The sequence below is a fragment of the Rhamphochromis longiceps genome, linkage group LG2, assembly GCF_057381845.1.
Source record: "Rhamphochromis longiceps isolate RC_006_pf linkage group LG2, R_longiceps_female_GT1.1, whole genome shotgun sequence".
Taxonomy (NCBI): Eukaryota; Metazoa; Chordata; class Actinopteri; order Cichliformes; family Cichlidae; genus Rhamphochromis; species Rhamphochromis longiceps.
This window is the reverse complement of record NC_140558.1, coordinates 10,690,902-10,703,032: the sequence shown is the minus strand read 5'-3', so window position 1 is coordinate 10,703,032 and position 12,131 is coordinate 10,690,902. Positions and strand designations below refer to the sequence as shown.

At 42.8% G+C, this 12,131-nt stretch overlaps 1 protein-coding gene across 3 annotated transcripts in view; it reads left to right on the top strand.

The window, feature by feature from the left end:
• LOC146677006 (transcription factor COE3) overlaps positions 1-12,131 on the top strand; it is a 146,889-nt gene that overhangs the window by 121,120 nt on the left and 13,638 nt on the right. For all 3 annotated transcript variants that reach the window (XM_085417568.1, XM_085417576.1, XM_085417586.1), the window contains one exon: positions 722-810. In XM_085417568.1, coding sequence (XP_085273694.1) covers positions 722-810 — 89 coding nt within the window. The remainder of the gene's footprint in view (positions 1-721; positions 811-12,131) is intronic.

Below are 12,131 nucleotides of genomic sequence, written 5' to 3'. Positions count from 1 at the left end.
CGCTGACACGAACCAACAGGAGATCAGAGGAGAGGGAGGTGAAACGATCCCTGCTGAGTTTAAACTTCAGGAAATGACAGGAAGTCAAGAAAAACCTGGCTTTTGCACGCGTGTGCAAAAGACGAGCACATTTCGACAATGTTGCATTAAAATTACATCTCACGAGTTGGGGACGTGTTTTTATTTTCTTCGATTTCAGCACAATCGCAGAAGAAGGAAAGGCTGAAATATGTTGTTAAAAAAAGACCATCCTGACCAGAGCAAAAGACTCAAAAAAGATGCAAAAGTACAGTAAGAGGTGCGACAGCTAGAAAAATAGGGAAAACTACCAGGACACATAAAAAACTCCTGAATGATGCAAAGACACAGTTGGAAGATCTGAAAGTCCCACAAAAAAAATAAAACTACAACACGCAAAACAAACCTAGGACAATGCAGTGACACAGATACAACGTTAAAATGTGTCAAATACAACAATGAGAGGTAAAACTACCATGCAAAGAGACAAAAATACAGAAAAAGAAGAAAAAGGACTACAGGAACTACGGCAAAAGATAAACCTTTGAAAAAGAGACAAATGGAAGTACCAAAAAAGAGTAAAATGACCACACAAAGATGATGATGAAGATGAAAGCTGCAGAACTGCAACAATCAGCTGAGTTCCTGTCAGACGCGTGTGGGGTTAAATAAACCCTCTCTCCTGTTTCTGTTTGTCCCGCAGCCTTGAACGAGCCCACCATCGACTACGGCTTCCAGAGGCTACAGAAGGTCATCCCTCGCCACCCCGGAGACCCTGAGAGGTTACCTAAGGTCAGTAAAGACAACTCATTAACTTGCTGCTGTGGGTCAAAGGTCAGATTTAAGGCCAGGAGGTTGGCTTAAGTCTGGCAGGTATGACCCATAATGCACCTGTCATTCAAGGCTGCTGCTAATTGGGCGCTTTAATCGGGTTTAGGGCCACATTAAGGGCTGATTTCAAACTGAAGTGGCTTTTTGTCCCTCCATGGACGCCGTAGACCACCTGCGCTGTGAGCTGAAGGCTTCTAATGCAGCACAGGGCCGAACTCGAGTCGCCTGATTGGATTTGTTGGTTCTGCTCGGTACGCTCTTGGCACGGTGCGGCGCTCCTCGCTGCCAGCGGGCCAGATTGTTCCCGAGCCTTCAAACAGGAAACAGCTGTTTATGGGAGCAAATCCTGCTGCTGCTGCTGCTACTCTCGCTGCGTTTTGTTTCCCCTCAACTGGCGAGGAGGAGGGCGCGGATGGTCGTCAAGCGTGATCGGTTTGGCGATGTTTGGCTTCTCAGAAGCCCAGGGAGAGAAAAAAACATCAGAATTATGTAAATTAACTCTGGGACCTAAAAGTGGAGGAGGTGTAAAACATTTCATGAATTACAAAGTTTAACTAAACTTCATTTTTAAAATGTCTCGTATAATCAAAGCTCCGTGCTCGATGCCTTTAACTAAAAAAGAAACATTTGATTTGATTAGTTTCCTTTGTGATTTGTGATGGACGTCAACATAGACGTCAAAACTCTTCATTAATTTTCAGTTTTCCTTTAAGCGTACAAACTCTGGTTTTATTTTGTGCAACTGGTCCACATGTGCCTCATTACTACAGGAAATACAAGCATCAGATACAATCAGATTGTGTCTTTATTAAAGAGAATGAACACAAAACTTTTGTTCCATTAAAACTTTAAAGCAGCTTTGTCCAGTTTCAGGAAGATCAAAAGGTCTTCTGAACATTTTCTGTTTAGTTTATCTGACGTGGACATAAACAAGTCTTATTCTGCTGGAAACGCTGCAGTCGCATGTTTAAAGTGTTGGATCTGTATGGTGTCACTGAGGGCGGGGATATCCTGTTTATCTGATCATCTCAGGCACACAAACCTTCTGTTTATGTGGGACAGCCAATCAGAAGACATGAGGGGTTGTATCACATAAAGATGGATTATTTTGAGGTCTGAATCATGCAAAGCTGCTCTGGTAGAGTCCAAGAAAGCTGGAGATGAGCAGAACTGACCACTGTGTGATGTTTGTCTAGTGTTAACTACCCCGGCTACACCAACTGTCCAAACATCACTGCTGTTTAGTTTTTTTTAGAGATGTACGTTTCAGTTTTTAGAAATATACAATGGAAGCTTGCTATCTAACTTCCAGCAGCCTCCTAACTCGATTACAGCCTACATCTTATGTGAGAACGAGCACAGTGATCATTCCACTTTAGCTGGAAGAATTTGGACTGTTTTTAACTCTCAGCCTTTGTTTGTTTGTTTGTTGTTTGAAGAAGAGTTTGGACCTGAAAATGGCAGCAGAATGGAAAAACTAAGCCAATTTTTACGCCTTTATTTAAAGTTTATGGTGGTAAATTTATATCTCTACGTGGAAGTGGAAACAGGGTCTGTTAAACTCTGCGGGCTTTTTGGAGAAAGGCGGTGAGGAAGAGGGATTTAAAAGTGCAGAAATGCTCCTTTAAGACAAAGTCGAGAATATTGAAATCAGGGAGCTGGTGTCACCCACAGAACGACATTTGTATGCTCACACAGAGGCACGGCGTGCAGCCATCAGGCATCCTGGTTAGTATGAAGAGATTATTCTGGCTGCAGCGGCTGCGAGGAGCTAACTGAGGCATATTCTCTGAGGCAGCGAGCAGCGGCGGCTGGCGGCGAGCGTCAGATGGGCTCTGACACTCGAAAACAGCTGCCAAATTGAAACCATTTATCAAAATCTGACATCGGAGATCCAGTCACCAAAAAAGCAGTTTATTTGTAAATTGATACTAATAGCGAGCACACATTGTCTGGCCCCTTTGATGGCCTGATTTGCAGCCAGAGTGGGACGTCAAACACCCTCCTCCCTCATCCTCTCCCTTTAAATATTTATTTATTCAAAAGAAAACTCAATAAAGCTGCAGGTTTCTCCCTCCTGGACGTTTTGGAGGGAGAGGAATCACGGGAAGAGGAAGAGCGGCGCTCCGCGAGGTGACAGGATGGCGTGCTGGCAGTGACCGAGCAGCGACGGGTTAACTCGAGTTGTCACTTCTCTTTTGTTTTCACCTGCAGCTGCCGCTCTGCAGAGGGCAGCAGCAGCAGCAGGTGTGGACAGAGATGTCTGGGCGGCTGGGTTTCGTTTTTGGACAGGCACGGCGCCGCTGAACAGATTGATTCGTTGTAGACGTCAGGTAGAGCATTATGGGAGCAGCAAGCAGGGTGAATATGGAAGCCAGAAGGAGAAACATCAGGCTGATTTCAGCTGAAAGATGGGGAAATGCCGTTCGGCCTAGCTTAGCAGGAAGCGCGATTAGGTGACGACCGTTCAGACACAATACTGAACAAAATGATCGTCTTAAGGTGGACCTCCTCTGCTCATTTCGCTTTCCAGCGCAATAATTTAGTCACACAATACAGAAATCAGCAGATAATAGGATTTTAACAAGAGTCGTGTTTAGAAGAGTACAGCTGGGCATGTATGTCGTGGTAACTTTGGGCTTTTAGGATTTTCTTGAACTGCTGCTAAAATACAAGAATTAGATCCATAAATCTGAATTTATTTTGGGTTTTCTCTGATCCACACAGGGTCAAAGGTTATATACAGGCTCAAATACAAACAACCTCACTAATGTTTGGTTAAACATCCCTTAGCAAGTTGCACTTTGACCAGATGCTTTTGGTAGCCATCGGCAAACTTCTGGCATAATTCTGGCTGCATATCTGACTGCACTTCTTAGCAGAACTGGTCGAGTTCATTTAAACTGGTTGGGTTTCTGGCACAGATCCGGCTTTAGGGCAGGCTTGAGCCTCGGTGGTTCCTGAACATCCTAAACAATTTCCTATCATCTGAGGGTGACAGTTTGGATCTTCTTCCAGCAAAGTGCTGACACATACGTATAACTGTGCTCACGTACAGTTGTTTGAACTGATAGAATCCGCAGTTGTTTAGAAATGGCTCAGACAGAACGTCCCAACTTGTGTATTACTAACCAAAACTAGCTTACTTATTTTTGCTGATGCATTAAAAGTCGTTTTGCAGTTGTTTATTAGCTGTAATTGTAATAAAATAAATGAGATTAAGCTATTTTATAATAATTTTTTAGTCATATTAGTCATAAAAGCTAAACTAACTTGACAGTTTATCTCTTTTAAAAGCTCTCATTCTCTGAACTTCACGACACATTTCAAACAGTTAGTCTTTTAGCTCCAAAGCTATGTCAAAAAAAACAACTGTTAGCTTCATGTGAGACGATATCTCGCTTCTATGTAGAAATGTAGAAGTAAGATTTTTAATTACTTCAGGTCATTATTGATTATTCTGCTTTTTCTTTATTGTGTAAATCATTGTTTGATCTTTAAAAATGGTACAAGGAAGAGAAAAATCTCCATCACAATATCTTGTTTTGTCCTGAGCTTCTAAACGCAATGCGCCCGCTAACGGACGGACGGACGCTGAGGTGTCCGCTTCCAGCCCAGCCAGGCTGGAAATGAAATTACAGGGCTGAAAATGATCCAGGAGAAACCCCAGAGGTCATCAGTGACCAGTTGTCTTTCCCAGTTTGTCAAACTACCCAAACTAACTCTGTGTGTGCTGTGGACAGACATGAAACCGCACTCACGTTAATTTTAATTTGTCGTTTAATCAGGTTTCATATAATTTTATCTATAAAAGGGATCAGGTTATAAATGTTGGAGATTTGTTTAAAATACGGGACACCCTGTTGTTAAAAACAAACGCTACTGTTAACATGAGGTCCATGAAGATTTGTGAACCATGGGGTGGAGATTAAATGTGTTTAGCGTGTTGAGTGTGCACCTTTAGCTCTGATCATTGACCCTCATCCGGACTTGTGGGGGGGCGTCCGTCCGTTCAGGGATTATTAATTCCGGCCCACTTCATGAATGAGGAGATTTTCAGTATTCATTGAGAATAATGAGCAGAATTCAGTTCATGAGCTGAATTTTAATACGTTTCCTTTGAATGGAATTAACCCCACACCATGTCCCAGATCATTAGAATACCTCTACGCCTGATAATCGCTAATCTGAAGATCTGCCGTGATACTGCTCCCTTCCTCCTCCTCCTCCTCCTCCTCCTGCAGGTCCATCAATATTTTATAGAGATCAGTGGGGCGGCGGCTGTATCTGTAGCTCTGCTCAGGGTGATTTATCATTGTTAAGGCCGCTGTCTGATGGCTTCTCCTCCAGGGTCACGCTGATCCCTGTTCGCCTCGCACCTCCTCAGCCACGGAGCCGGCCCCCTGTAATTAAGCCCCTAGAAACCAAATGGAAAAAAGAGAGAAAGAGGTAGGAGGAAGAAAAAAGGGGCGGAATATGTCAAGAGATGGACAGAAGAAGGGCAAGGGCACCAAGGCCACAAGGGTGCAGTCTCCAAGAGGTTTTTTTTTTTTTAACGGTTATTTGGGAGGGAAACGAAGTACAGTAAGAGTGATTCCTAGTCTTAGATAGATTTTGCTCATATACCACTACAAGTTGAACTGCTTTAAAATATTTAACCGTGAATTTTATATCTTCATGACAGCGATATACAGTCATTTGTAATCCCCAGAAGCCCTCTTTGGGGATTAAGCTGCGCTCATTTAGTCACTTTTGCTGACATTTTAAACATTTTTTTGTGACGTTTTCAATTCTGAACTGAAGTTTTAACACAGTCATGAGTAGAATGTGCAAAATAACTAAAAGTTTTTTTAATGACCTGAAATCAGTGACCAAGCTGATAAACACACCAGCAAAGTGTTTAACAACAAAAGCAGGCACAGTCTTAAGCTTTATTATATTACCATTAATCATTAGAGATGAGAAATTATTTGTCAGGAAAAAGGACTGTTAGTTAAATATTAAATATCAGTTTACTGTTTATTATTGACAAGTCTACTAGGGTACTTCTGCACTCACAGTTCAAAATATAAATCTTTATTTGTTTACGCTCGACCACAGAGCAGCCGTCAGTTCAAACTGAAACAAGCAGTTTCAGCTCCTCCCTCTTTGCACCAGCTTTATTTCAGATTGGCTGCTTCAGGTCTTAACATGAGGAATATTCTCACTAAATGACACAAAACATAGAAAAATTGTATAAATCTGAAAGTTTCCAGCAGTCTGCAGCCTGATCCTTTGGTTCAGAGGGATTACTGTCTATACACTGACGTCTTAATTAGAAATTTTAGTCAAGCTTAACATGAAAATCTACCTTTAGAAGAGGAAATGCTGACAGGAAACAAAGAAAAGCAAAATATTTGCCCTTTATTACTTAAATAGAGAATATGCCTGTATGCTGATGTGTTTCTCTACAGCACAATAGATCCACTTTAAGTAAAAGCATATATGTTTTAATATTTCACGTCTGATAAAATAAACTTTCTGTAGTGTTTACTTACTTTAATTTATTGAGAGACATCTCTAGCCAGCTGATCGTCTATACTGGGTTCTTTTAGAGGAAAGAAAAAATGGCCTCAAATCTTAATAAAACAAAGGAGTTGCTTCCTGTTGGCTGCTCTGTGATACAGTGCTGTAACATGTCCACATGAACACACACACACCTACACAGGAGCTACGGGGAGGTTTCATGTGAAGAGAAGCACGAGTCTCAGTGGGTTTAATCAACGCAGCACTGAGGAGGAGGAGGACCCACCTCGTTCTGGACTCACTGATGATGGTGAAACCCTCCCAGACTGAGATAAACTGGTCTGAACTGGAAAGCAAAGGTGTATGTGTTCAGCTGAATCCATCTGCCTCCCGTGGTGACGTTTGCATGTCGTTGTGGTTCTGTTTATTAAAATACAAGTAAGATTCAATGTGGCTGAAAGATGTTTGATGTCGAATTAGAATTTGCTTTAGTAAAATTAGTACATTTCAGAGGACACAGATTCGCGCTCAGTAATAGAGCTAAAGCACCTAAATAGTCTTATTGGTTCGCTGCTTTCTTCCTTTTTGTCAGAAGCAAAAGTGAGCAGCTATTTTAGGAATATATGGAGGGAGGTGGCCTCTTTGACATGGTGACACAGGCGGCTGTAGCTGCTAGCTGTCTGCTAGGCTTCACCTCAGCTAATTAAGTCTCTGAACTGGACCTGTGGACCGTGTTTGTGCTGGTGGAGTATTTCTAATAAGATTAACTGTCCAATAATATGGCTGCTGTGAGGTTACTGTAGTAACAGACTAGCAGGTATCTTCATCTAAGTTATGTTTACATACAGTCCACAGATGCAAACAATAACATAGCTAGTTACTGTTAGCTGATAGCTTAGGACTCCCCTTTCGTCTAAATCTTGCGGCTCCAAAAACCAAACATAGCAGCAAAAAAGTTAATGTTTAAAAAAACAGTGGTTTACGTGACAGTGTCTGTATCAACTAACACTTTGGTTATGAGTTGCTGATAATCTTCCACAGAGGGACAATCCAAAGTGCAGGAATGTGTTTTCATTTCCTCACAGGAAGTCTTCACACCATTATTCTCTACACATTTTAATTGCTGTCTCTTCATGAGCTTCAAGTTCATTTATCAAATCAGATGAACATGAGCAGCCTGTTTTTGAACTGTCGCACACAAACGTTTAATTTCAGGCACTGCTAAAAGGCAAAGAGCCATTCCACTGATTTTACCCCCACCATAAATAAATACATTTTATGTAGTTACGATGTCGACCACTGTTTTTCTTTTAGATTTTTTTGTGTTTATGCTTTCTAGAAGCATTCTTTTGTTCTGCAATTCAGTTTTTATAAATATATTTTTGAAATAATTTTCATCGACTTATTTTCACATTTTTTTCTCCAATATTTTTATGGTGTACTTGTATTTTTTCCCCCTTTTTATTCGTAACTTCCACTCAGAGTTGCAGTTATTGAATTATTGTAAATCAAATGTAGTGAAGTTTGGTGAAACGGCGACTCGCACATTGGAGCGAGCGTCTGAGCAGCCAATCATTAACCAGCCAGATGTTCGAGCCCAATGATCCAATCAGCTGCCTTCGTCTCTCAGCTGTTTCATATGTCCACTTAGCCTCCACCCCCCCCCCCCCCCCCACTCCCCACCATCCATCTCCTTTCAGCTGAGGGGAAACACCCAGAGACCCTCTTCATCCTCATCTTCATCTCCCATCCCTCCTCTCTCCTCCATCTTCTCCCACATTCCCCACACTTCTCCTCCTCCTGCTGGAGGTGTGGGTCAGTGATAAGAGATGATGATGATGATGATAACTGGGAGCCAGTGCATTACCGCATCGATCGGGGCCTTTCAGCGCCGTTAAAGCGCCCGGCGCTCTGATTGCCGGCACTCGCTCTGACAGGAATCCGATGGCGCTGTCTGTGTATATGTGTGTGTGTGTGTGTGTGTGTAAAGGGTGTGGCCTGGCCGCTGTTAGTGTGTGTGTGTGTGTGATGGCGTGAATAAGGATGTATGGCGGTGTGGCGTGGAGTCAATTAGTTGCTCCGACAGGAAGAAACAGATCGAGCAGCAGGAGGGAGGAAATCTGATCCGAAGGAGGAAAACAAAAGAAAATAAACAAAAACAGGAAAAACCGTTTTCGTTCAGTCAGCAGGAAACACCAACTCTTCTTCTTCTGTTCACGTTTGTTCTGCTTCCTCTTCCTTCCTCTTTTTATACTTCCTGTTGTATTTTCCCTTCATCTTAATTTTTCTAAAACTCCTCCATTTTTTCTATTTTTATTTTGTTCTGCTTCCTTTGTTGTTACTTTTGTTCATTCTGTCTTCTCCTCTTCTTCTGTTTTTATTGTTCTCTTTGTTTCTCTCTGTTTTCTGTTTTCTCTCGTCCATCTTTTCCCTTTTGTGCCGTCTTGTTCTCTTATTTTTCTCCTCTTCTTCATCCTTTTTTCTTCTACTCCTTCCTTTACTCTGTTTTTCTCTGTTATGGTTTTTCTGTTTCTCCTCCTCTGTCTTCTCCTCCCTCGTTCTTCTTCTTGTGTTACTTCTTTTGTTTCTTCTGTTCTCCACTTCCTTTTTATGTTCTGTTTCTGCTCCTGTCTCTCCTTCCTGTTTTCATGTTGTTCTTTTCTTATTCTGAGTAGTAGTACTACTAGTACAGCGCCTAATTCACAAATCACAGAGAGCCCACCAACAAATGAACAAGTGCAAGTACACACACACACACACACACACACACACACACACACACACACACACACACACACACACAACCACACACACACACACACACACACACACACACACACACACACAACCACACTGAGCAGCAGCAGCGAGGCCTCGGAGGCGTCATTAACTTGAGAAGGCTGTTGTGTCTGTCAGAAGCTAATGAAAATAGAAGGAGGACACACACACCCAAACACACAAAAACACAGACATACACACAGAGCGGGTGAAGTCTTTTCTGTGTGAGGTTTTAGTGTCTGCCAACTGTATATTTAACGTGTGTATGTTTGAGTATGTACGGTTGTGTGTAAGTAACTGTGTGTGTGTGTGTGTGTGTGTGTGTGAGAGAGAGACGGGCAGCTGCTGCGTGGCGTCTCGCTGCCGCAGCCGACCGAAGGAGACATTAACTAACTTCTGTTTTCTAATGGAGATTAATGAAGCCAGAGGACCAACACACACACACACACACACACACACACACACACACACACACACACACACACACACACACACACACACAAACAGAAACACACACAGAGAAATGCACACACATACATAAAAACACGCACACAGAAACACGCTGGCAGAGATGCGGTTTCACCTGTCAGGCTGATTATTTGGGGTTATAGTTTGAAAAAGAAAAAACAGGGGAGCTGGAAGGAAATAGGACAGGAGGGAAGGAAAGCAAGAAAGGCAATGAAGGACTGAGGAAAGGAGAGAATTAAGGAGTGATGGAGAGAAGGAAAAAAGGAAGACGGGAAATAAGTAGCAAAGGATTCGTGCTTCCGATCTTCCTTCCTAGACAGTAATCTAGGCAGAAAGGTGGGAAGGAAGAAAGAAGGAGCTGAGGTAAGAAAAAAGATAAGGAAGTAAAGGTAGGAACCCAGATAAGGAAGCAAGTCAAAACGGAAAAAGGACATTTGGAACAGTTAAGAAAGGAAGGAAGGAAGATAGACAGAAAGAAAAGTAAGAAAGAACAAGGGAAGGAAGGAAGGAAGGAATATCAGTGAGTGGAGGATAAAGGAGGAAAGGGAGCAGAAAAATAACATGAGGAAATGAAGGAGATAAATAATAAAAGGAAAAATGGAAGGAGGGAAGGAAAGACACCATGAATGAAGACAGGAATATAGAAAAATGAAAAGAAGGGGGGAAAGGAAGGAATGTGGAAGACAGGTAGGAGGGAAGGAAGGGAGAAAGGGGATGACACAAGAAAGAAAAACCAACAGCAGTAGGAAGAAAGGAATGAAAAAGATGAAAGGCAAGAAGGTAGGAAGATGGGAAGGAAGGAGGATAGGAAAAAGGTAAATGAGATGGAAAAGGAATGCAGAGGAGGACACACAGAAGGAAAGACAGTAGGAAGGAACAAAAGTAGACTCGAGAAAAGGGAAGGAATACAGAGGACAGGAAAGAAGGAGGAATAGAAGCAAGGAAAGATGAAGAAGGAAGAGAGGGGGAGAAAAGAATGAAAGAAAGATCGGTAACCAAAGTTAAAAAAGAGAGACAGTAGGAAGGAACACACGAAGTCAGGAAAGAGGAAGATGGGACAAAAGCAGGAAATAAAGGAGGTAGGGAAGGAAGAAAGGAAACAGGGAGCAAAGAGAAGAACGAGCAGAGCTCATCAAACAGCTGATTCTGGTGTAAACAAACAGTGATGCGTTCACTTCAACGTTCAAGCTTCAGGTCAAGGAAAAAAGCGTCCGCGTGCTGGACCGTTGCCCCCGAGGTCATCGCCTGTCGTGGGAAACGGAGACCTTCGTGTGTCAAAGGCCGGTTCGCTGCCAACTCAGAGGAAGCGCTCTGATTGGCCAGGGAGGGAACACAAAGTGCGTCTCTGGAGACGTTTTTGTTTAGAAGCTGCGGCTCCAGCAGAAAGTTAAAATGCAATAAAAAAAAAATCAGTAGAATCCAAAGTAGAAATCCCCTTTAATCTCTGCGTTCTGCAGTGAAACTCGACAGAAATAAGAAGGCGCAGATTTGAGCGGCAGGAGTGATTCGTGCCGACAGCCGCGAGACGAGGGAAACGTTTCTCCTCAGCGGCTTCGACAGCAGCAGAATCTCTAATGCTGAGTTCAAAGATGCGGTTCAGGGTCAGCCGCACATTCATAATCACAGGTGGAAGGAGCTCTCGCACTCCTTTACTTCATATTAGAGCTGCACCGCTGCTCTGTGGAGGGACAGTTTAATGCTGCTGAACAACAAATCGACAAATTTCAGCCTCAAGAAAAAATAACCAGAGGTCCAGGAAGTACACCGATCCGTTGACATGCCAGACGAACGCCAGGAAGCTTCATTCACTTTAGTTCAATGCATGAAATGTTTGTATTTGTTCTCATTGGCCAGTTTCAGGAAGCCTGCTGAGGGCATCAGACGCTGCCATTAAGCTGCTCTTTAACCTTTTAAAGCCTGAACCATGATGACTCGATGACAAATTAAAAAATAATTATTAACTATTCATTTGCATATATGAGTTTTTATTTGTATTATATTTGTGTTTTGTTTTGTTTTTTACAATTTATTTATATTTGTTGTGGGGAAAAAAGTCTCACTGTTGATGTAGAAGTCTCAAAGAAAATCAAATATACTAGAAACAGTGAAGAAATGGAAAGGGCAAAAAAGGAAATAATAACTGATGAAAGGATAAAAGCAAGGAAGGAAAGACAGGAGGGAAAAGGAGACGACGGAACAAAAGTGAAGGAAACCTGTGACGTGCTGATGTCAGCGAACCTTTCAGAGAGGGGTGTAGGTTCAGGGTCGGGGGGCCGGGGGAGGCGCACGGGGCCGAATCTCAAGTTGACGTCAGTTCCCGTCAGTTTCCTCGCTGCCTCGAACTTTCGGGAACAGCGTCTGCAGTGCGGTCGGAGCTCTGATGGCTGAACCTAGAGAGTGGCAGCCGTCACCTCCTCCTCCTCTTCCTTCATCACTTCACGTGAAAAACAAGCCTCCCTCTCTCCCTCTCCTGCTGTAATACCTCAGGGAGATCCAGCAGAGGCCTCCACCTCCCCACTGCTGCTCCTCTG